General features: G+C 35.1%; 3 protein-coding genes across 7 annotated transcripts; 1 reads left to right on the top strand and 2 right to left on the bottom strand.

Annotated features, from left to right (window-relative positions):
* Window positions 1-1704: 1704 nt before the first annotated feature.
* On the bottom strand, window positions 1705-5067 carry LOC111370989 (GDSL esterase/lipase At4g10955-like). 2 transcript variants are annotated; one of them, XM_022992917.1, is made up of 2 exons: window positions 4652-5067; window positions 1705-2872 (listed from the first exon to the last, which is right to left on the bottom strand). In XM_022992917.1, exons 1-2 carry the CDS (start codon window positions 4798-4800, stop codon window positions 1894-1896), a joined length of 1128 nt encoding a protein of 375 aa, XP_022848685.1. In that variant the 5' UTR covers window positions 4801-5067; the 3' UTR covers window positions 1705-1893. The 2 variants fall into 2 exon arrangements, with proteins under 2 accessions (XP_022848685.1, XP_022848686.1); XM_022992918.1 differs by having other exon boundaries at window positions 1705-2860; window positions 4652-5062.
* A 2341-nt stretch (window positions 5068-7408) lies between these two features.
* On the bottom strand, window positions 7409-9774 carry LOC111370987 (cytochrome b561 domain-containing protein At4g18260-like). 4 transcript variants are annotated; one of them, XR_002698532.1, is made up of 5 exons: window positions 9232-9774; window positions 8957-9107; window positions 8726-8894; window positions 8173-8321; window positions 7410-7896 (listed from the first exon to the last, which is right to left on the bottom strand). XR_002698532.1 is itself a non-coding variant. In XM_022992914.1 (4 exons), exons 2-4 carry the CDS (start codon window positions 8783-8785, stop codon window positions 7584-7586), a joined length of 522 nt encoding a protein of 173 aa, XP_022848682.1. In that variant the 5' UTR covers window positions 8786-9107; window positions 9232-9769; the 3' UTR covers window positions 7410-7583. The 4 variants fall into 4 exon arrangements, 3 of the variants coding, with proteins under 3 accessions (XP_022848684.1, XP_022848682.1, XP_022848683.1); XM_022992914.1 differs by having other exon boundaries at window positions 8726-9107; window positions 9232-9769; XM_022992915.1 differs by lacking the exon at window positions 9232-9774 and having other exon boundaries at window positions 7411-7896; window positions 8957-9207.
* Window positions 9775-11312: 1538 nt separating this feature from the next.
* On the top strand, window positions 11313-26134 carry LOC111370986 (protein VACUOLELESS1). Its single transcript, XM_022992913.1, is given in 15 exon segments — window positions 11313-12204; window positions 13013-13303; window positions 16898-17037; window positions 19956-20061; window positions 20149-20241; window positions 22274-22363; window positions 22489-22602; window positions 22750-22857; window positions 22960-23033; window positions 23135-23189; window positions 23620-23801; window positions 24481-24610; window positions 24769-24871; window positions 25459-25556; window positions 25672-26134. Coding segments are annotated over 15 exon segments (2523 nt in total). The 5' UTR covers window positions 11313-11430; the 3' UTR covers window positions 25837-26134.

The raw sequence follows: 26134 nt of genomic DNA, 5'->3' as shown, positions 1-26134 counted from the left end.
CATGCTTCAGTACCCCATCAGAAAGCCCGGATCTACAATACCGGCCGCCAGGACCTGCGAATTATATATTAGAAAATTCCAAGAATATGAATTTTTCATCACTGTATGGGGATATCGATCATGCATATCAAGAAAATAGCCTCGAGTTTTCATTTGATTCATCAACATGCTTCAGTACCCCATCGGATAGCCCAGATCTCCAATACCGGGCGCCAGAACCTACGAATTATACACTGGAAAATTCACAGAACATGGATTTTTCATCACTGTATGGGGATATTGAATCGTTGCTATTGGAGATGGATCAAGTTTCTAATTACGCTATTGATGATTCATGCTATGCAATGATTCAACAAGAGGCATGTGTCTATGATTATGATTTCTCTGGTTTGATATGATATATATTTGAGTACAAATCATTCTCTACTGTCTATAGTTGTGGATATATTTTTATATCAGTTTATATCCAGATTAGGAAATTTAATATGGTATGATCTAAGAAGCAAGGTGGTGTGTATACATATAAACATTTCTGTACAAATTGAGGACACTATAGTGCGTTGTTTATTAATATATGCAAAAGGGTGTGTTTGTCTTAATCTTTTTTGTATATTACTATGTGGGTTTGTTCATGTTCATGGATCTTCTCTCAGTTCTCTCTGTACAATATTTTGTATATTATTTATGGGTATTAAAGTTTATTAATTTTATTGGAGTAATTTTAATCAACTTTCCCTATTTTATGATGACAAAAAATTTACTGCAGATCTGTAGCAGTGGAAAATGAATTATTAAGATTTAATAGTAGTAGTTCAAATTGTTACGTGTTGGTTGATATTTTTATCTTTATCTTTATCTTTATTCGACCCGGGATTCTAATTTTAATAGATTTAGCCACAACTAATTCAAACCATGTCTCTGAGGGTATTTGAATATGAAAATTTCCCTAATATTTTCATTTCTTCTTATGCCATTGATCCAAAAAAGGAAACATCGGAGAAATTTGAATAGACTTAAAAGGGAATGCCATGAAAAGTCTATTTTCAAAACCTAACATTAAGGGCATTACAACGTAAACCTTGACACTGATATAATAACAAATAAGTGTGTAGACAAACCTATGAGACTCAGTTGTACGTGCATCAAATTTATAATAAAAAGAACAAATGCACAATTCTCATATATAACTCAATGAATTTTGAACTCAAAGCATTTATCTCCTTTACATTGTATTGAATTAACTAATCGGAAAACTTAAATATTTAAAAATATTTATTTATTTACTCAACCTGAAACAAGTTTTACAACTAATGGAAAATTTTCAATTGTTTGTTAAGTGGGAGAAGATAAATTTGTTTTAAGATTTAAATTTTTCAATAGGCTTATGGCTCGTTTGACGTGACTTTTGCTTTTGTTTTTGCTTCTTGTAAAAATTTTTTGGAGAACAATACTTTAGTTTTTGTTTGAAAATTAATTTTTAAAAACACCTTCTATTCTAGAAGTACTTTTAAAAAAAGTCATATTACACTAGTTTCCTCTAAAAGTTCTTCCAATTAGAAGAAAAACTTTCATAAAATTAGTCAAACAAGTTCAAAAACTGCTTTTGAATCTCAAGAACTCCTTTTGACTTCTCAAAAATCATGCCGCCCTTATTATTTACAGATTTGTGCCCAAGTCCCATATAAAAGGGAAAAAACGACAACAAAGAAAAACGTTTAATATCATGAACTTCCATGACAAATAATCTGTCATCAGACAGATGAGACAACAATTGTATTACTGTGAACACACAGTTCATTAAACAACAGAAAAAACAAAAGACATTGGTATCACAAAGTTTTATGTGACAGTAAATAATTTATTTCAACAATTAGCAAGAACCACTTCTCATTATCAACTCTTGCTTTGTGTTTGTTGTGAAGGTGCGGGGAGGCTATACAAGGACTTCAACTGCCTGCTAATCAGCTTACTGTTATTAAGTGCCATTTGTAATTCCAAGTCATCAGACCACCATTGTTCCAAACCGTGAGCCTCGAGAAACTTCTGTTTGCCCTTCGAAAGGACGAAAAGTTTTGCAGGAACCAGTCCATTTGGTGGTTTTGCATTTTCTTTATCAGAAGTTTTGTTGTTGATCCCATCTGGATCGGTAAAATAGCAACAAATGTAGTCGCTATTGTTTACATATAAGTGGGGTATCCATTGCTTTGATCCCATAGCAACAGATTTAACTTCCTCTCCGTTTGTTTCTGTAGTCGAAGTAATCATTGACCTGAGCCTCTTCCAAACAACCCCAGATTTTTCCCCGATGTTGCGTAAACTCATGGCTAATGAAACTGAGGGTGGATTGAACAAATGCGCCTCCACGTGGATTCCTTCTTTGGCTAATGCTTTCCCAACTTGGAGAGCAAAGCCAGCCCCCAAAGAATGGCCAGCAATACACACATTGCTGCTTCCATATTTATCAGTGATCGATTTCAAGGCCTTTAAAGTACAACTGAATCTGAATGATCCCTTCAAAGTTTCAAGAGCTAGGAACCGGAGATCATCCTCAATGTCCCGTCTAATTGTCGGGCTTTTAAGCAGTGTTCCTCTAAGTGCCAAAACTGCCCTCGGCGCTCCATTTGGTCTGATGAGTACAAATTCTGCTAAAGCTGCAGCACGATCCCATTCCAGTATTGCCCCAAAAATTGATCCATCTCTTTCGTCTATGAGGATTTCAACCAGCTTGTACTTAAAGGGGATCCACCACTTAGGAGCAAGAGCATTTTCCCCAGTTCGGTTTTCTTGTTTGTCGAGTTCAAGCAGGTACACTGCTTGTATAAAACATGCAATTACTGTCCTTTTATAATTACCATCCTTCCTGTAAACAGTACTGAAATCATGTCAGATTTTCAACTTTTAAAGAATTGGCTCCTATCCAAACTGCAAAAAGGATTGAACTTTAGATTATACATTGAACTAAAAGACGAGAACAACTACTTCAACAACAAACAAAGCATTATCCCCTTTACACAATTGCCTCTCCTTTCGGATTCATCATGTAAAGACAAAAAACTTAGGAGTAAATTAATGCTCTTCAATAAAATTAATGCCAGATATGCACAAAGAAAGTTGGGATATCATTGCAATATTTAAGAAAAAACTTTCTTCATCATATGGAAAGCATTGTGACATTTCGCAGTACGTTTTTGGTAAATACTAAAACCTTTTAGTACAATTTATTTAGACCAATTTGGCTAAAGATTTAGAATCTCACATTTCTACCAAATTTCTCTGCAACAGCATTTCAAAGTAAGCATAAATATAAGTTGAGACTTGAGATTAAAGACACTTTTGTCTAAGCTTAAAACAAAAGCACCTCATTCAAACAACATCCCCTCACATGTCGTGGAAAAAAAAAAAAAAAAAAAGATGCTTTTAAGCTTAGTCTAACATGAGCAATTTTTTGACCAGTCTAGTTTCACAAATTCATGTAATATACTATCAATTTAATGACTCACCACATTTGTGCCGCACAATTTAATTACCAATTCAAGAATTTGTTCTCTTGAAGAATGACCATTCATGAAAATTATGGTAAACTAGTTTCAAGTATTTAACTAATGGCGTATACATGGTGAAATACAATCTATAGTAGCAAAAGCATCCACCAGTTTCTAACCCGATCAAAGCAAAATCAGCCTATACTCCCTTAAACTATAACTTAACTACAGATATCTTGTGCAATAATGTGATGACGTAGTTCCAGTTGTTCTTCAAGTGTTAATAACAACACTACTTATTAAAGAGAAACATAATTTAACATCATCCCTCTAGTATACCGTATAACAGTTTTCTATTGGCAAAGGAAGGAAATAAAAATAGTACAGATTATTGTCAGTGCCTCCAGATTATAACTGCAAACTCAAATAGCTTTAAAAGAAATCTACCCAAATACTGATCAAAGCAAAATCAGCCAATACTCCCTTAAACTATAATTTCTCTACAGTTATCTCGTTCAACAATGTGATGACTTAGTTCCAGTTGTTCTCCAAGTTTTGTTCTTCAAGAGTTAATAATACAACACTACTTATAAGGAACCATATGTAAATAGCATCCCTCTAGTATACCACAATACAGTTTTCTATTGGCAAAGGAAAAGTAAAAAAATACATAATAAATAAATAAATTAGTCCAAATTATTGTCAGTGCCACTGATAAGTGATAACTATATCTGCAAACTAAAATAGGTTTAATAGAAATCCGCCCAAATACTGATCTTTTTATCCCGGTCAAATTATATACTTCATTTTCCTGCACCAAAAAATTTCAATATAAATCAAATCTAAAAATCGATAATAAAATGGAATCCAAGTATCCAAATCTAACTTAAGACCAATCGAATTACAGAAAAAAGATTATGGCCTTTCAGATCAAGTCAGTGTTAACCCTTTACAAGAAACTAACACAAGCCAACATCCTATTCACCCTAGAATTGAAAAACAGCCCAAAATCCAACCTTTTTAAATAAAGAAGCAAGCATTCTGCATACCCAATTAAAGCACAAGTCAGCTTTTCATTCAAGAAAACAAATACACACACAAATAAAATCAAGCTTATAGTAAAATGGGCTCGGATTAAAGAACGAGAAAATGAGGATTTGGGCACTAACCAACTGGAATTGATGAGATCCTTCCAGTTTGGGGAAGACACATTACGGGGACCAGAAACATGGAATGCATATGGATGTTGCATCTCTTCTTCTTTTTCCACCACATTCAAAACCTCATTTTTCATTTTCTCTGCACCCTTCTTCCACATTCCCCGAACATGTAACTCTTTCAAATTTCTTAGGTCACTGATTATTTATTGCTTTATGCAACCAAGAAGAACCGAATAAGAAAAGGGGAGAAAGTGTACAGAATAATGGGTGCGTTGAGCGTTGTGGAATCGGATTCGAAGGAATAAATGCGGATTTCGGATTTCAACTATCAGTGGTGTTGGATTTCCTACAAATCTATTGTTAATTGTTGCTAATTTTGAAAACGCCTGCTTTTGGTTTTGTTTGGTCGTGGGAGGCAACGGTCATAATTTGCTTCAGATAAATGGGAGTGGATTGTTCTTTATTCAATTTAGCTCCATGTTTTTATTAGTCACTAAAGATTAAAATGTCAAGTTTTAATCATTGAACTTAGGTCTATATCTTCGATTACTCGCTGAAGTTTAAAATATCGAATTTTGACAAGATTAAAATGTCGAGTTTTAATCATTGAATTTAGGTCCATATCTTCGATTGCTTACTGAATTTTAAAATGTCGAGTTTTGACCACTGAACTTGAAATATGCCAACTTTACTCACTAATATAATTGTTGAACTTCAAAAAATATCGAATTTACATTGAGTAATGTACAACATTTTTCAAATTTCAGTAATAAATGTACAACATTTTTAAAAATTCAGTGGCCAAAACTCGACATTTTAAATTTCAATGAGCAATTGAAGACATAGACCTAAATTCAGTGATTAAAATTCGACCTTTTAAACTTCAGTGACTAATCAAAGAAGTGAACCTAATTTCAGTGATCATTAAAACAATTAACTTGATACATGGTTCTTGATTTGTGCTGTACTGGTCTGGATTCCATTTAGTAGAAGGCACAAAACCTTCTTGGTTAAGGAATAAGAATAATTACGAAGGATATTTTTGTCTTTTTGTAGATAGAGTATTTTCGAGGGAAATGTACTTTTCAATGGTTATAAGTGCGAGTAAGCTAACATTGGCAAATGTAGTTGCCACACGACTAGAATTTATTAATGAATAGTAAAATGACGACGCCTAAATTTATCACTCGGACGGCATTTTCAACACACAAAATCTAGCCCAATCTTTTTTATTTGGGCTGGACTTATCTAGATTCCATTTACTAGGAGGCATAAAACCCTCTTGGTTAAGGAATAATAATAATTATGAAGGATTTATTGTCATTTTATAGATAGTATTGTTGAAAAAAATGAACTTCTCAATGGTTACAAGTGCGAATAAGCTAACATTGGCAATTGTAGTTGTCAGATGGCTAAAATTTATGCATGAGTAGTCAAGTGATGACATCACTTACTCAGTACTTTCAACACACGGAATCTAACCCAACCTTCTATTCACCAAAACAAATGAAATACAACTGTGGTTTGTGGGTAACAACAAATAGGCTTTACGCTTCAACTAGCATTTTTAAAAATACAAAATCCAATTGTAGATTATCGCAGTTAGTTCAAGCTTGAAATTGTCTAACATGGCCAACAATTGTTGTGTGTCTAAATTAACCATTGATAATCGAATAAGTCTGCATGGTAAAAACTAGGGCATGCCATGCGCTATCCGGATTTCGAGATTGAGGGTTATATTCTAACATTGCCCATGCCTTGTGTCGTGTCCATGCACAACTAATCCAATTCACGCTCACATGATCATCCTTTGCCTTGCATCGAGCCCACAAAATGCACCAATCGAAAGTATATTTATGCCAAAGTGGCATGGGAGCAAGGCATTGCCCATACCATACTTATCCAAAATAAGGATTTTCAATTTGTCACTTTACATCCCTGCACGTAGGCCTAGAGTCTATTGCTCTCCTTGCCTTAGCTGCACGCTGACTCAATTACCTATGTCGGTCCCAACATTACGTTGCCATCACTTAAATCCCGCACTGCCCCCACTTCCTTCTTCTAACATAATGCATCATCTTACTATCTCAGAAACCAATAATCCCAAGGTCGAGGCATGGCTCATGAGGCAAGGCAATGCCCATGCTTTAGCTAACTCAAATTGAAAGGGTTAAACAATAGTCTAGTAGACTGTTCTAAGGTGTCCCCCCCTTTTTTGTACTTTGTGATTATGACTAGTAACTAATCAGTCGATTTGATTATATAAAAACATTCTCTCTTTACGAGTAATAATCCAATCTATTACATTTTTCCGTGGCATGCTAGAGACATTAGAATTTGAATAAGAACATTTTCATTCAAAAATTACTTTCTTAACATATCTAATCCAAAGGCCTCATTCCTATGTCGCAATATTGTAAGGAAGAACTTGACATGCTCATAAACCCAAGGTTCATAAAGGTCATTGAAATCTTGAAAATTCCAAAAAAGAGTTGAGTCATTTAAATCTTGATAGTTCACTCCATCTTTTACTGTTAGCAAATGGCAAGACGATTCAATTGCGATGTCACTTGTAGTGCACTATGTAATATTTACTATTTATTAGCAAGAGCTGATGTATTGAGATGTTAAAATCAAGAGGGAATCGCCGTATCTCAGCTAAAAAAACTCCTTTAAGTAATATTTGACATTTAGAACAAATACTAAACCAACAGAAAATTGCATCTTATTTAAAAAAAAAAAAAAAAAAAGAGAGAGAGAGAGAGAGAAATTATCAATAACTTCCTTCAATTATCAGTTCACATTTAGAGAGTACAAGGGGAGAAAATACACAAACAGAAAACAAAATCTCATCTCTCATTATACTGCAATGGTGCAAAAGCAGAAGAAGGTTAGAAAGAATCCAATGTCAAAAAAGAGTACAAAAAGTTCGCTTTTTGTTTCATCCAAGTCCTCGACAATTCTGTGGTGGTGTTTCTCTTTGCTTATTTCTTGGAGACAGTTCTTGATCAGTTGGTTGTACTACTAAAATCACCCCTTGATTTTGTATGTAATACCTTTTTTCTTGGAGAAGGTACAAGAAGATTGTGAGACAAATTTGAGCAATAAAAATAATTGTCCAAATCCTTGCACTTTTTGATGTTTTTTCATGGTAGGCTTGTAAACCTGTGTATATATTGATCACTCCATGAAAAGATACTCCAATCCCTAGTAACCAGTGAAAAATATTCCAAATGTTTCTTCCTTTCCTTTCCCTGCACACAAATTGTTTTTTTTCAATTTCGAAAACGTTTTCTAGAGTTTTGGTTTGCAAAACATGTCCCAAAAGGTCCCGTTTCACCTGGCTTTTTATAGTAAGAAATTGCTTTTCGACTTGTGTTTGGATAATTTTCTAAAAGTACTTTGTCTCATTAAAATAGTTTTTACGGGAGTCCAATATAACTTTCTAATAAAACTCTCTCATAAAAATCAGAAACAGAAGCAATCCCGAACAGATCCAAAGTTTTTGTGTTTTCAAAATAAAGATATACCTATGTGGCCTTAAGATGCCAATTAAGGCTTGCAGCCATATGCCACCATAAAGGGCTAAGCCTACTCTCTGGTGAAGATTATTGAGAGAGTTGTCCAAGTATTTTAATGACAATACTGCTGCTACAGTTGCAAGAAGGACTGCTATAATCTGCAGAAGAAAGTATAATTCATACTGGGACCATAGCAATAGAAAATAAGTAGAAGTTAAATTAAGCATAATGCTATTACTTTTCCTTGAAGTAGTGATAATCATTAGTAGAATCAAGGATGGAAATTTTCTAATTTATTGAGTGTCATAAAGGTTGATATTGGGGGTCATCTCAATCTAATTAATTAACAAAGTTCCAAGTTCTAATGATACCTTTTTCTACGACATGATAAAGATTGTTGAACTGCGTAGAACTTAATTATACTGTAAATTTATCTCACCGACTGTAGATCGCCTTAATAAAGATTTTTATTGGAATATAGCTCTCACATTGAGGCTGAACTAGTGCAAAACCATTTATGGCTTAACGAATCAAAAGGTAAAAAACATATATGTAGACTTACCTCTGTAATAACATGAATGTAGAATACGATCCTTTGCCTTTTGTATTGATTCTTCTCCATTCGACTTCCTCATTACAAGTATACCAACCGGCATTAGAAAACCAATCAAAGCCCGAAGGAGGAATCCATGGAGTTTAATCTCAAATAATAGTTGAGGATTTATCTGCAACTGAAGACACAGAATACTTAAATTCATCAAGAATTTTTACAGTTGTTAAACAAAAAAATTACCTCATGAATCTTGTATTCGTTGCTCGTGTGTCTGTTATCAATTTCTGCACGTTCTTGAGATGAACAGACTGATGATGGAAGATTAAGAAATGCAAGGCCTGCAGGAATGGCAAAGTGCCTAAGCTTCCATGAGGACAGCATTTTTCAATCTCTGGTAAGAATAAAGATACGAATATATGAGTAATGGCAATAGAGAGAAGCAACTGCAAAAAGTAGTTTTTTTGTTTCTATTTCTTAAGTAATGAAAGGTGGGATTGTGGAAATAAAAATATTACCAAGAATAGATAAGATAAACCCTTCAAGACGAACGCGAAAATATATATTAAAGAAAATATAAAAGCGCACAAAGTACTAAGATCGAAATTCTTTAAATTATTTATATCAAAATGGGGAATCCTATATGTATAGAACAGCAAAGTGGTTGGCTACCTATTCTTTTTTGACATAAAAACGAATCAATATTCTCATCCTATATCCACAATACAAAGTTACCGCGTAACTTTTTGTTTATTGGCTCTAAACAACAGTTTCAACCATAGAAATCCCATCCTTTCTTTTTTATGGTTATATCCTTTTGGAACATAAGTTTATCATCGCTTTCTGCTATAAAAAGTTGCACAGTACTCTTTTCTATTCTCTTTTAGGTTTATAAAGCCAAAGTAGGATCATTAGAATTATGTTGTTTGGCCATGGTGAGTATATTTCATTGATTATTCAAGACAAGAATTTTGAGACATATGGGATATGGTTATGATTTCAACAAGGTGGTATCCTTTTCACAGGCTTTTGAGGTGGTATCCTTCTCACAGGCTTTTGATTTAGTGGATAGAAAGCAGAAGAGTGGAAAGATAGTCAAAATGTAATGGAGGGAAGAAGAAATTTTGTAATGAATTTATTGAAATTTTCGTCGAAAATGGATGCTTTCTTTTGATGTATAAACCACTAGTATAACTTGGGAACGATAAAATCATGTTACATTACCTGTACCTTGTGTTGTGCTTCTTGTGAGGTCCCATCATGCAAGTTTTACTGAGGAACACAGATCAGAAAGCACAATAAGGAGAGTCAGTTTGAGAATGGAGTAGAAGACAGAGGGAACATGACAGTATATTTATCATCTTATGCAACTTTTAGTAATGAGAAATCTTATATTGATTGCAAAAAAGTTATATAAATGGTCCCTCCATTTTTGAATAATGCACTTGGGTGTATATTATCATGATGATAAGTTGGATCCAACATTCTTGATTTCTTCTCCTTCTGGGAATCCTAATTTTTTTTTTTTCAACGTGTTAAGATTTAATTCATACTTACGAAAATAATAAAAAACAATCAAAGAATACACACATATTTATAGTGGTTCGCATTGTACAAGTTGATCTCAATCTTGACCAAAATTAAAAAGGAAATACAACTTTCTTAAATCCTTTTTATTATAGGGATATTAGGTTGATTTGCGGTCAAAAAGTGAGTGTACAGTATAATTATATTTTAAGACTGTTTTTAGACCATAAATATACCGTGATACACAATGCAAGACTTTCGTCTCACGATGATTAAGACCATTAAAATGTGTGATTTAATTGCATAATCTTCAGCTTGAATATTGAAGAAATTCAACCTCCACAAATCATTTTTTTCCCTTTTGTGACTTTGTCAAAAAATTATGCCAAGTTATAATTAGATTTCACAACCAACTTCTAATTAATTCTTTGCGAGCTATAATAAAAAATCATAGCATTTATTTCAAGTTGGTAACATGTCACTAATAAGCTTCAAATCAAAACTAATTGAAGATTATGTTCGTTACGATAAATCAACCTAGATCATAAAATTGCGGGCACAACAAATTGCATCATGAATCTAGTGATCTCTCCCTACTCATGCAACACGACAAAATTACCATGAGTTTTATGTGGCCCAAACTGAATGCGCACTAAAGTTATCATATAGAAATATTGTCGTTGGATCCTATCTGAAGTATTACTATATGCTAGTTTATATCAAAGTTGATGTCTATGTGAGAGAAGGACTAGCTTGAGGATGATCATGCTCGACTTAAGAACCCAAGAATGCCATGCGAATGAGTCATATTAAGCTGTTCAAAATATCACACATGCTCGAGAATAATGAAATGACCCATTAACTTTTGAAAAGATAATAAAATATCTTTATAATATTTTTCTAAGATTAAAAATATATAAACCAATAATACAAAATAGTCTGGCCATTCTACCCTACTGTATCCTAATAAGGCCTACACATGATCCAGAAACGTCTTGGGCAATAGTGGGCCGGAGTTAGCCCAATACAGTGTTAGTCCATCTCGAGAAACGCCATCTCCTCCACTCTCTCTGAAACATTTGCAATCATTCAACCTTCTTCTCTCCATCAATTCTGCAGATCCAATGAACCCAAATTGAGAACAGAATATAAATTTCTACAAAGGTTGATAGCTTTAAGCGTCACCAACAATGGCTGGAGTCTCAGTGGCGGCAGAGTGGCAGCTGCTCTACAACCGGTATCACCGGAAGCCTGAGCTGTACCAGATGCAGTGGAAGCACGTAGACCTCATAAGGAACAAGGTCGCATGCGCACCGTTCGGAGGTCCTATCGCCGCCATCCGTGACGATGCCAAGATTGTACAGCTATTTGCCGAGTCCGCCCTTCGCAAGCTCCGCATCTTCACCTCCTCCGGCCAATTGATCTGCGAAACCGTCTGGAAGAGTCCCGGTGGTCGCCTCATCGGTATGTCATGGTCGGACGATCAAATTCTAGTCTGCATCACCCAAGACGGCACTGTTTATTTTTACAGTATCCACGCTGAGTTAATAAACACTTTTTCTTTGGGTAAATAATGTTTCGAAAGTGGCGTTCTGGAGTGCGTGTTCTGGGGAAACGGTGTCTTTTGTATCAATGAGGCGTTTGGAATTTTTGCTGTGCCGGATTTGAAGAACCCCAGGGTGGTTCAATTGGCAGATTGTAAATTGGAGGATTTGCCGCATTGTATAGCTGTGATTGAGCCGCAGTACACCATGTCAGGGAACGTGGAGGTTTTGTTGGGAGTCGGGGATCATGTCTTGTTGGTGGAAGAGGATGGGGTGCAGCAGCTGGGTGTAGGTATAGGGCCTTTGCAGAAGATTGTGGTTTCAAGGACAGGGAAGCTTCTGGCTTCGTTCACGCATGACGGGAGGCTTCTGGTTATGTCCACGGATTTTTCAAACATTATCTTTGAGCACACTTGCGAGGTACAGTTAATTTCATCAAAAGTTTTTGAATTTCAACTCAACTTGAGAATTTTGGCTTAGTGTGTGAATTCTAGTAAAGTGGTATAATTTTATGGACAAATGAAGTGCTACTCCATTGCAGTGGTTGATTTGTATGGAAAGATTGCGTCTTTATTGTTTAAATGCATATTATAGAAGAAAAGTGCCACGCAACTTGATAAGCTGGTTGAGAATGGTTTACCTTCTATTTGATTTTTCATTGTAATCATGGAATTTCCGGGTGAATAGTAAGAATTGAAAATAGTCAGTTGGTAGTCTTCTTTGCTGCATTCTTTCTTCTGAGTTTTCCATGAACATAGAATCAGTTGCACTTTGAATAAATTTGCCTAGGTTTAGAATTCTTCATTTTTATTTTTTATCTTATAGTATATCTTTATTATAAGCTGGCCATAGAAATAAGCTGCCTCAAATTACATACATGGACAAAATATAGATAGGATATGTAAATGTTGTCTTGCTGAGTACTTATTTACAACATCAGCGGGATCATGTTATTTCTAGTTAATCAGCCTATCAATTGAAATATTGTACTTCAAAATGAAGAATTGACTGCCTCTGGGATTATGAAATGGTAAAACTTTTGGAACAGCATCTAATATATCAGGGAGGGATGATGGGAGTATGAAGCAAATAAGCAAGCTAATAACTATGTACAGCATCTAACGTCTAATTATATATTGTTGTATACTCTTCAAAGACTCAATTTAGAACATGATGACAAGTAATATTTCAGTCTTTCTGATATTCTCCATTATCTTTGTGTGTATAGTCAGCTCTTCCTCCTGATCAGCTGGCTTGGTGTGGAATGGACAGCGTCTTACTATACTGGGATGATATGCTATTGATGGTAGGTCCTTATGGTGATCCTGTGTGCTATATATATGATGAGCCCATCATTCTTATTCCTGAGTGCGATGGAGTAAGGATACTTTCTAACACAAGCATGGAATTTCTGCATCGAGTCCCAGATTCTACAGTATCTATCTTTCAGATTGGGAGCACCCTTCCTGCTGCTTTATTATATGATGCCCTGGATCATTTTGACAGGCGGAGTGCCAAGGTAGTCTGCCTATATTATCGTAATTCATAGTTCAGAGATATTCTGATGAAGTGACTCTCATCCTTGTATTTGCCTTTAGGATGTTCGTATTTAAGCATTTGGTAATAGACTCTGAGAGTGACCCTATTTTCTATGTTCACCTTAATGTCTTCTTTCATGCATACTTATACTGTTCCAATTGTTGATGGGCTTCTAACAAATCATGGAAGCTTTGATGTAACCTTTATTACCAATATTGTGCACTGAGTAAGGTTTTATTTCAACACCAGGATCACTAGCTGCTCCCTTACTACACCATTGCCATTAATTTGGGAATTTGTTTTTTCATCCAGCTACTAATGGTGATATTTCCTACCATCAACAACCCAGCATTGGGCATTTAATATGAGATTTTCATTATGTAAGGAGGGAGAAATGGCTTAGAAAGATATTTGATCTCAGATGATGGGCTTCTTCCTCTCTCACCTTTTATAACATGCTATCAGTTTCTCATTTTCCTTTGAAAGCGTCGCCCTCAAGATATCTAGTAGCTACATGTAACTGGACTCATTGAATGATAAGGATAAACCTCCCCGTTACTTGTGTTCGCGAAATTATTTGTTTCGATTTTTAAATCCACCGCAAGTGTACGGTTCGTTAACAAGTAGTAAAATGGATTATAAGTCCAAGTATCGATCCCACGAGGATAGAATTAGTTCGAATTAATCTAATATGACCTTAACTGAAACACGACAAGCAAATTGTGTTTTTGTACTTTAACTAACAAAATATAATTGTTGATGCAATTATTGACTAAGGATTATACCAAGTTCTAAGTAACTTGGATGCAATTTAACTAAAATTTTATAGAATTAATGGATGTTCTAACTCACTAGGATCACGAATCTCCAAGCAATACCCGTTCAATAGTCATTTATGCAAATTTGACACACAATTCCACAAAAAATGAATCGATATTCTTATTTTAATTTAGCAATCTCTTTCGAGCAATGCCAAACCTAACCCAATATATGATTCGACTATATTTCTATGACGAATACTAATATACCGACATGCATTATAATTCACGAATATCAATTGATTCACACAAGGCATAGAGGTATATTTATATCCTCTATCTGACCCTATGACGATTTATACTATGTCAAACCTATTTTTCTTCTTTCGAATGCATAAATCAGGTCACCACATTCATATAATCACGTGCACAATAATTATATGAAAATAAAAACGAAATAAATCAATCAATTCCGGAATTGGTGTTTACATACGTCAAAAATCCAAAACAAATTAAACATGGTATTACAAGGTTCATCGATCTTCTAGTAGCAATAAATCTAGCCTAACATGCTAAAAAGAACAAAACTTAAAAGTATTTGAAGAAACAACATCACCCGAATCAATATTCACTCCGATCTTCAATTGACGCGATGTTTATCTCTTGTTTTCTCCCTTGTTTCTTCTTCAAAATCTCCCAAAAACATGTAAAAACGGCGTCTCCTTCGTTCTGGCCGAGTTTTTGTATTTATAGGACCCTAAAATTTTGTTTCCATAAGAGTTTCGGAAGAAAAAGGAAACCAAAATTTTTTCAAATTTTTGTTCTATGCGACCGCATAGAGTAATTCTATGCGGTCGCATAGAAGAAATTTTTCAAGCATAATTGCCTTCGGTATGGTACTATTCGACCGCATAGAGGATAATATTATGCGGTCGCATAGTACTATCAACTATGGGTAAATTGCGATTTGGTCCTCCCACTTGTATCCTTGACTTCTTAGCATCTTCTTTTCATTCTTTTCATTTCATCACCCCACGATAGTGCTGTAAGCAAAAATCGCCAAACCGGAAAATCGAACCGAAACAGCATTTTAGAAACCGTCGATTTGGTGCCACGTGGACCCGGTCAACGAAATGGTTTTGATTCAAACCAAACCTGTCAAAATGGTTTGGTTTAGATTTGAGAATTTTAATTGCGGTTTAAAACTAAACCGGACCGGCGAAAAAATATATAAAAATAAAAAAATGAAAAAATGATTTTTTTTTTATAATTCATCCAAATATGTAAAATTCAATAGCTTCATTTGTGGGTATTTTTGTGTCAATTTCTAATTTCTAATTTTCTAATACAGATATATAATCTTAATATATATATAATAATCTCAAGACTAACATAATCTATCAAAATTCATTTTCCTCTTCAGAATTTAGATGAACTCCAGTCGACATCTAGCACAATCTTGAGCCACCGGCATCACACACTTCTTTTTCAGATTTTTCACGCTTCTTCAAAGTTGAATAGTAGTATATTATACCAAATCGGAGACAAAGAGATCCTAGACATTCGGTGATAATATTTGCTACGAATAAAGTTTCAGATCAATAATTTTTTTGGAACAAATTAAGGTAAGAATTTGAAATTAAATGTGTTTCGTAACATCATACAAACGTAAACTTATGTAATTGTTATGTTTAGATATTATAAACAATAGTTTTATTATTGTGGTTGGTTATTCTCTTTGTCTAATTAGTATCTTTTTTTCAGATATGATGATCACGAGATTTTATTGAACATCATTATATTTTTTGGGGCTTATATCTAATTTAGTAGACTTATATTGTAACGTTATTATATCGTCATTAGCCTAAAAAAGGTGAACAAAAATGAAAAAAATATATTTTAGTTTATTGTAATTTTTTTTTATTTAGTTGGTATTTAAATTTATAGTAGATATATTTAGCCTCTGTTTGAGCCATATTTTTCATATCATCATAACGAGAAAATTGATCGTTGGAGAGGAGGCCAGGTCCCACACATGAAAGTAGGTCGACAAAGGCGGTTGGACTTGTGGGATAATGGTCCAAATTTTCATTTTCTTGTTTCAAAAATTTGGTTCAAACAGGGGTTTAGTTTGTTTTAGATTTATTGCTAATGAGATATAAATATATATTGAATTCAATAAATTAATGACATAAAAGTAGACGAAAAAAAATATATGGTGAAACCAGCAGTTTAAAATCGGACCAAATCGTTAGGTTTAGGTTTGAGTTTTTTTCAAACCGTTTAAAATGGTTTGGTTTAGATTTGGATTTTTCTCAAACCGGTTTAAACGGTTTGGTTTGAAAATCTGTCAAAAACCTGTAAAACCGGAATGCTTACACCCCTACCCCACGATATCGTCAATTGGTAATTGGCCTAATCGATTTCTCGATTTGTTCATCGGATCAACTTTTGGATATTTGCATTGTTGGTCCTTGAACTTTCACTTTGCGTCACTTTAGTCATTTTTCGCGTTTTTTCTCCTGAATTTCATCATGTTCATCGTTGTTTCCTACAATTCACATATGTACAAGATTAAGTCATAATTCAATCATTTTGCTCGTTTTAAAGTCATGTTTGTGACCTAAATAAGTGTGTAAAAACACACTTATCAACTTGCTTTGAATTTTTTATATAATGGACTGCATTAGACTATTCACCCTATTTTGAGTAGGGAAAAGGAACTACAGTAATCATATTAAATTTGGATTGTGAACTTTCCTTAAGAGGTGTAATTTTTTTCTTTATTGTCATTGAGAAAATCTGTTGTCTACTAGGCAGATGAAAATTTGAGATTGATTTGCTCTTCGCTACCGGAGGCTGTTGAGGCCTGTATTGATGCTGCTGGTTATGAATTTGATATTTCACAGTAGCAGACACTACTGAGAGCTGCGAGCTATGGACAAGCCTTTTGCAGGTTGGTTTGTTTGGCATTGTCTTACTGGTGTTTAAACGTTAGTATATTCAATAAAAATGACACTCTGTTCCTGTGCTTTGGATGAAGTTTTTATAATTTCTTTCTGAGCTGCTAGATACAGGATGTATATTGCACTTCATTTCATTGTACTATTTTCAAGAGTCATTTTTCAGATTAACAAGTTATGAATTTCATAATTAGGCTGGTCTTCCCTGTAGCTTTGGTGCTTTCCTGATTATGGTATCTGAGCTAACAAATAGGAAAAGAAGGAGAAGAAGTTGGGGGTCATGAAATGGTCAGATATGGGAAGGGGTGGCCAAAATTGTAAGAATAGATTTAACCGCCTATTCGTACCATGAACCATTATGTATTTAATTGTATGGATAGATCCAAACAATATTATGAGTTTGAAACATTGACTTTTGAGTCTACTGTACATTTGGTGAATTGGGCAGTGGGAAAAAAAAAATATGAACAGTCTTTCAAGTTTCCACAATAAATGTGGGAGCATTTTTTCAGAATGCATTTGTAAAAGGGCATCAGATTTTGGACACTGTGCTTATAGCGAATGAATGCATAGATTCAAGAATGCGCTTAAGGGCCCCAGGGATGCTTTGTAAGCTAGATATTCAGAAGGCTTACGACCATGTGAATTGGGGTTTCTTGTTATATATGCTCAGGCGCTGTGGCTTTGGAGATAAATGGTGTAAATGGATTCAATTCTGTATTTCTACTGTTTCATTCTCAGTTTTGGTCAACGGAACACCAGAGGGTTATTTCCGGAACAGTAGAGGCTTGAGACAAGGGGATCCATTGTCCCCATTGTTATTTGTCATTGTGATGGAGGCTCTCAGTAGGATGATTGAAAGAGCAGTGAGAGGAGGTTTGATAAGGGGTTTTATGGTTGATCAATTGCAGGTGTCTCATCTGTTATTTGCAGATGACACGTTGATCTTATGTGATGTAGATGTAGAACAATTCAGGAACTTGCGCCGTCTGTTCTTATGTTTTGAAGCGGTGTCTGGTTTGAAAATTAATTTGGGAAAGTCTGAGGCTATTCCAGCTGGGGAGGTCAATAATGTCGAGGAGCTGGCTGATATATTGAGTTTTAAGGTTGCGCAGTTGCCGATTATCATATCTAGGACTCCCGTTAGGGGCACGATTTAAAAGTACCCATATCTGGAATGGTATTGTAGAAAGGATGGAGAGAAGGTTAGCAAGGTGGAAGCGTATGTACCTTTCTAAGGGAGGTAGACTTACTCTCATTAAATCCACTCTCACCAATCTCCCTACTTACTTTTTGTCATTGTTCCCCATTCCGATTGCAGTGGTAAAGAGATTAGAGAGGTTTCAAAGAGAATTTCTGTGGGCAGGGTTGGGAGAGGAGAGGAGACTCCATTTGGTCAATTGGGGAGTTGTTTGTTTGCCGATGAGGATGGGAGGTCTTGAGGTGAGGAGCCTTGTGTTGTTCAATAAAGCCTTATTAGGCAAGTGGTTGTGGCGATTTGGAGTGGAGAGGGAGAGTTTCTGGAGAGAAATAATTGGGGCGAAGTATGGTGTGACTGATGGGGGATGGTGTACATTTGAGGATCGTGGTTCTTATGGGGTGAGCTTGTGGAGGTATATCCGACGGGGATGGAGTGCATTTTTGGACAAACTGAAGTTTGTGGTTGGAAATGGTAATGAGATTAAATTTTGGGGTGATTGTTGGTGCGGAGATCAACCGCTGAAGGAGAGATTCCCTTCTTTGTATCGTATTGCCTCAGTGTCCACTGCCATGGTGAGTGATCTCTTAGACATTCATAATGGGAGTTATAGCTGGAATATAACGTTTAGGAGGGATCTTCAGGATTGAGAATTGGAAGATTATTCGCTGTTTATGACCATTTTACATGAGGCCCAAATTCGAGTTGGAGAGAGGGATTGCATCAGGTAGAGGACAGCACAGGATGACATTTTTTCGGTTCGCTCGTGCTTTGGTTCCCTCATGGGATGTGTGAATAATTCATTCCCATGGAAGTTGGTATGGCAGTGTAAATTGCCTCCTCAGGTGGCATTCCTATTGAGGACAGTTGTGAGGGGACAGGTCTCAACGGTGGATAATTTTCGTCGTAAAGGCTTTTATGTAATCGAGTGGTGTTATATGTGCAAGAAGGATGGGGAGACGATCGATTATTTGTTCATTCATTGTGATGGTGTACGTTGGATTTGGAACAGTATAATCAGTTCACAATCTATGGATTGGGTGATGCCTCGTCATATAGAGGACGTGATACGGGCATGTCGTAGAAAATTTCGGGATAAGGATAGCAAACTAGCATGGCACCTTATCCCAGGCTGCATTGTTTGGTGCGTGTGGAGAGAAAGGAACAACCGTTGCTTCGAAAACCAAACAAAGACAAGAGAGCAGATAAGAGAAACATTTTACTTTACCTTGTATTCTTGGTTTAATGCTGTGACTAGAAATCCTGTAGATGAGTTGCCTAATTTCATGTTTTTCCTTAATAGCTTAAAGTGATTGTACACCCCCCGTGTATTCTCTTTTAAGTAATAAAATTATTTGATTACCTATCAAAAAAAAAAAAACAATGCGATGCTCAATGAATATGATGTTGCCTGGTACTTACAATTCTCTTTTGGTTTTGGTCTTCATCATTGTTTGGTGAGTTTGAAATAAATTAAATACTTTCTTATTAATATGAATAAAGGCATTCTCAACATTAGTGCTCGATATGTCATGGAACTTTTGATTGACGTAGAGTTGCTTCCTGAAATGAAGTTTTCTGATTTTTGCATGAACTTTACTTGGTGCAGGATTGCTCCTTGCTTAAAGTTACTATTGTACATTTGTTCATGCTCAGAAAGAACATTGTTTTCTGATTTTTGTCTTGGTAATGATATCCAGTTCGCTTTGGCAGCCAATTCCAACGTGACCGCATTCAAGAAATGTGCAAAACATTACGGGTACTAAATGCTGTACGCCACCACGAGATTGGCATCCCTCTAAGCATTCAGCAGTACAAGGTCTTAGTGCTAACTACTTTATGTCTGAAGTTGCAATTCCATGTCATGCTTCTTTAATGAAAGCAACTTAAAATAGTCTCCTTGCAGTTGCTTACGCCAGCCATGCTGATTAACCGTCTGATTAATGCTCATAATTACCTACTATCTCTTCGTATATCAGAATACCTTGGAATGAATCAAGTAAGTTTTTCAAAACTTTATTTCCTATTTAAATTGTATAATACATTTGTTCTTTTCTCATCCCTTCCTTCTCTTTCGGTAGAGCCTTTGGTTGCCTAACAGTGGTTGACCTTGGTACTTTACATCCCCTTTCGCGTTGTTTTTACTCAGTGTGATATTATACTTTCGAGTACCACCATACCTATTTTGTTTTTTTATGATGGATGCTTATATTTGCTTCAGTGAGTCTATATGAGCTGCTAACTAGTTCGTTTCATTTGAAATTGGAACATGAATATTTTTGGTCCTGTACTATGCAATGAGAATTAAAATGCTTTCCGTTAACAGTTGAATTTACCATGTTAAGATATTCATAATAATTGATGTTAAATGATATGTACAAGGTCTTAGTGCTAACTACTTTATGTCTGAAGTTGCAATTCCATGTCATGCTTCTTTAATGAAAGCAACTTAAAATAATCTCCTTGCAGTTGCTTGCGCCAGCCGTGCTGATTAACCGTCTGATTAATGCTCATAATTACCTACTATCTCTTCGTATATCAGAATACCTTGGAATGAATCAAGTAAGTTTTTCAAAACTTTATTTCCTATTTAAATTGTATAATACATTTGTTCTTTTCTCATCCCTTCCTTCTCTTTCGGTAGAGCCTTTGGTTGCCTAACAGTGGTTGACCTTGGTACTTTACATCCCCTTTCGCGTTGTTTTTACTCAGTGTGATATTATACTTTCGAGTACCACCATACCTATTTTGTTTTTTTATGATGGATGCTTATATTTGCTTCAGTGAGTCTATATGAGCTGCTAACTAGTTCGTTTCATTTGAAATTGGAACATGAATATTTTTGGTCCTGTACTATGCAATGAGAATTAAAATGCTTTCCGTTAACAGTTGAATTTACCATGTTAAGATATTCATAATAATTGATGTTAAATGATATTTAACTCCAACTGGTGGTTCTTTTGTTTCTTAAGTTTGTTTGGGAGACTAACAAAGTAAAATAGTTTTATTATAAAAATGAAAGTAAAATCAGTTAATAAAAGACCTCGTTTAGAAAATGACCTGACACTATTCTAATTGTAAAAGGGACATTTTGGTTTATCTATAGTTCTCTTTTCTGCAATTTTTCAGCATCCTAGAATTATAATTTTTAGAGAAATTTATTTGACATGAAATTTGATGTGCAATTGCATGCATCTCTATGCAAAGAAAATTGTGAAGGAGAATATAAATTGAGCAGGGTTCCAGATGAATAGTGTATTACACAAACAGATCCCATGCTTTGTCTCTTTCTCACTTCCTATGTTGTTCGGATGTATGAATAATTTCTGTCATAGTAGGGTATATTTTGAGCATTAATGTTGCTGGTTTTTATTTTCCTTTTGTTTTATATTTCTACTCTTCTAAGTATGCTTGTTATCAATGTCAATATTCCGAAATTTGAAGTCTGTGTTCCTTCACAGCTTCGAAGTACAATATAAATAAAAATCTTGTAATGCTTTTAAGTCGATAAAATTACTTGTCTTTAATTTGCGGAGTATATATTCTACATTTTTATATTTTTGAAGGTGTTAATTGAAACTGCTTTGACATTATCAAATAGATGACTATGAACACATAAATAATTATATTGCTTTTATCCAGTTTTCAGTACAATGTTATTTATTTATTTACATATGAGCAGCTCAGTGTAAGATACTGTAATTTAAGAACCTTTTTTCAACTTTTAGTGGCATGAATTCTAGTGGGGACTATTTTGATATGCTTATAACACTCCCCATCCCCACCCCTCTTGGTGGGACAACGACCCTCCACCACCACAGTAAACAAAGAAGTAAAGAAGAGAGATGTCTGGTCTTCTGGTAACAAGATATCAAAAGGAATCTTTGCTAAATAGTCAGAGGCAGTTCCTCCTGCTACGTCTGTATAATTAAATATACAAAAAAGGATGAAGCATCTATTGTTTGGTAAAGTGTAATTCTGCATCATTGTTGCATGCACTAATATATTTCTGTTTTTGTTGTTTTGAGTAGGAAGTTGTGATAATGCACTGGGCTTGTACTAAGATAACAGCATCTTTGGGGATTCCTGATGCCAGTCTCCTAGAAATTTTACATGATAAGGTTAGTGACTTTAACTACTCCATTAACCTATCATTTAAACGATTTCTCCAATTTAATTCACTCCCTCCCTTCGTTTTTTTTTTTCATGAGACCCCATGTCTGATATAATGATACTGAAATTGCAGCTGAAGATATGCAAAGGCATATCTTATGCTGCAGTTGCTGCTCATGCAGATAAGAGTGGCCGCAGGAAGTTAGCTGCCATGCTAGTTGAACACGAGCCACACTCCTCGAAACAGGTCTTGGTTTTCTTGTGCCCTCCTATCTGTTTGTTCTAGCCATTTTCTATTTAAAAAGAGTGATTTGTTCTTCATTAAAGTTACATAAAAACATAGTGGGCGTCTTTTGAGAATCTTATTGCATTAATAAGTTTGTTCTTATATCAGATCCCTCTCTTGCTAAGCATTGGAGAAGAAGATACTGCACTCATGAAGGCTATAGAAAATGGTGATACTGATCTTGTCTGTCTTGTCCTGTTTCATATCTGGCAGAAGGTGTGCAAAATTGTAGATTGAATAGCTTTTTATTGTGCCTATACTATCTACTTGCTCTGAGAATCTTTTATTGCATTTTCATAGTGATGTTTATTATTGTAGAGACCCTCGTTGGAGTTTTTTGGAACTATACGACCCAGACCATTGGCCCGCGGTTTATTCATAACTTATGCACAGTAGGCACTATCGATCCTATCAAAGTACTGTAGATTACAGGCTTCTTCTGTTGAAAACCTTCTTTTCTAATGTAATTTGTTTCTAATCTTTCTTTTACCAGATGCTATAAACATGAATTCTTGAAGGACATTTTCCTATCCACTGGTCAACTTCAGGTAGGTTCAAGTTTCACTTGTGTCATGAGGTCTTCCCTTTCTCAAATCAAATAATAACTAATGTATAATGGGATAAGACACTAATGATTCTGAGTCTATATTCCTAAATTAATAGAAGTACCAATTGCTTATTTATTACAAATTGGACTGATGGACAAAGGAAGATATTTTCCTTTTCATTCTTTTCTTCCCCACAAGGCTGTGGTTTTATTTTTTTTATTTTTTTTCCTTTTATTTTAGTAGTCATATGTTCTTTCTCCATCAAATTGTAACATCTTGTGTAGTTTATTGGTAGAAATCTAAGGGATCTGTTTTAGTATATTACAATTGGACAATTATGCTGCTGTCAAGTGCTTTTGAGAGATTGAGCATTAGAGCTTGTTGATCTTGTATACTATTGCTCTTATGATTTAAGGTTTCTATTTTGTAGGATGTTGCTTTTTTATTGTGGAAACAGTCCTGGGAACTAGCAAAGAATCCAATGGCTAGCAAAGGATCTCCACTTCATGGTCCACGCATAAAACTCATTGAAAAAGCGCAGCATCTCTTTTCAGAAACAAAGGAACACATATTTGAGTCGAAGGCATCTGAGGAGTATGCAAAATTGTTAAGGTGCCCATTGTATATTGTATTTATTAGCAAGTGATATTCCAATTAATGGTTCTCACTTTTTTACCCAAGGCTCATTTGACTCTGAATAACTCCAATATGACTACCATCCAGTACATCATGTTATTTGTGCTTGTGATTTGCACATCTTTACTTTCTAATACTTTATGACCATGTTTGTTCCCAATCGATGAATTCTCATCATACTGCTTTTGGACTAATGCCTTCTGGGTAGCCTTTACCGAAATCTCATGATACATGCTGTTTTTCACCAAATATTTCCAAAATTCTTAATTATTTTATTTGTAATGGAATCAAATTCTGTCTGCTTGAGTGAACCATAAATTTGTAACTTCGTATCAACTATCAATTAATGGCAGAATGACTCGATCGCTTCAGAATTCCAGCGGGATAAGTGAAATTCTTAATAATGTCTCATTTCCGCTACATTTGCAACCTGTTTAGTCCATATAAGGACATCAAAAGGTTTTTCAACACCAATCTATGTAATCATTTCAGTCTTGTTTATTATGAAGCATCTCTTCTCTTAGTCTTTTCTCTTCTGCCCTCTCTACCTTTCCTCTTCTGTTATTTAATAGTCTGAAATATGAGCTATGTTTAATGATGTAGATTTGCGCAATTCTGATTAAACTTTTCATGGGTGATTAGCAATCAATAGCAGAATTCAGCATGACTTGGAGGTCAGCACTAAGCAGGCCATTTTTGTGGACTCTAGTATCAGTGACACTATTCGTACATGTATTGTACTAGGAAATCACCGGGCTGCAATGAAAGTTAAAACAGAATTTAAGGTTTGTTTCCACATTTCACTCCTGCTAAACAGTATGTATTACCAAGTATACGCAGGAAATGATCTTTCAGCATTCTTTATTTCTATCTGTTATAGGTTTTTTTTGTGCAATTTATTTGCATCACAATCATTTTTGTCAATGTTTTTGACATGTTTCAGGTTTCAGAGAAGCGATGGTATTGGCTTAAAGTTTTCGCTTTAGCAACAATTCGGGACTGGGATGCCGTGGAAAAATTTTCAAAAGAGAAAAGGCCACCGATGGGTAAGCCCTTTTAATTGATTAAGTTCAATATAGAAAGTATAACCTGCAATATGTGTCTTCATATGGTACTCCAGTTTTCTTGTATCTGTTTGTGCGCGCTCTCTAAATAAATATTGTAAGCGATGAATGAATGACTGTGTCCCTTGCAATCATGGGTTACAAGTTTGCTAGGAATGGTCACGGGATTAGTTCTTCATCCTCCAAAGTTTTCTTTAAAGTTATTATAGCCCTTGTTTGTTTCCCATTAATTGGCCATTAAAATGAAAAATATAATCGTTATCCATCACATCAAGCGATCATATTTGAATTTTTATCTCTTGTGTGAGGTATATTTTTCATTCTCATTCTTACATTAATGGGAAACAAATGGGGCCTATATTTCTCAGTTGAATTTCAATATAAAAAGAGATAAAAGTCCAACCTAGACACCCTGGTATTTTCTACTTTTGACCTTTTTCTTGGTGAGAAATGAGCCATCCCATTGGCCTATTTCAGAGAAACTTTTGACAGTCGTTATTGAATGCAGAATCACTGAGGTTAGCTCTTTATCGCTTTTGTGTTTTCACTTCAAGTACTGTCATCTGTAGGTTACCTGCCATTTGTGGAGGCATGTATTGATGCAGATGAGAAAATTGAAGCCCTTAAATATATACCAAAACTTACTGATCCCAGAGAGAGAGCCGAGGTAGAATTCATTTTTGTATCTGCACCCTAGTGTTTTATAGTACTTACTTTCAGAAGCAAAATAGGCATTGTCCGTTCAAACTGCTGACTGTCCATGCTGTATAATTCACGAACAGGCATATGCTAGAATCGGAATGGCCAAGGAAGCTGCAGATACTGCATCTCAAGCGAAGGATGGCGAACTGCTTGGGCGACTGAAATTAACTTTTGCACAAAATGCAGCAGCTTCTTCAATTTTCGATACACTAAGAGATCGATTGTCCTTTCAAGGCGTCTTTTAGTTCTTACTCACGTCGTATTTGAAGCTATGAAGCTGTTGTTTGATGCTGCCTAGGCCATATGATTTTCTTTGCATTGCAACACCGTCCTGCAACGTGTGTAGTCCCTGTTGCACTTCTGCCATTAGTTCCTTCTATGTATATTTGAGTAATTTTGTAGCTGATAGCAGTCTTCTCTTATTCTAATTATTACAGCTTGTTCCTTTGCTGTGTAATTTTATTTTATTTTATTTTTCTTTTTCTTTTTCCGTCATAGTGACATTTTGATATGTTATAAAGATGAAGGCTCTGTTTTATATAA

This window comes from Olea europaea, chromosome 21 (assembly GCF_002742605.1).
Source record: "Olea europaea var. sylvestris chromosome 21, O_europaea_v1, whole genome shotgun sequence".
In the NCBI taxonomy this organism is placed as follows: Eukaryota; Viridiplantae; Streptophyta; class Magnoliopsida; order Lamiales; family Oleaceae; genus Olea; species Olea europaea.
Note: the sequence above shows the minus strand (reverse complement) of the source record. Positions and strands in the feature narration are given on the sequence as shown.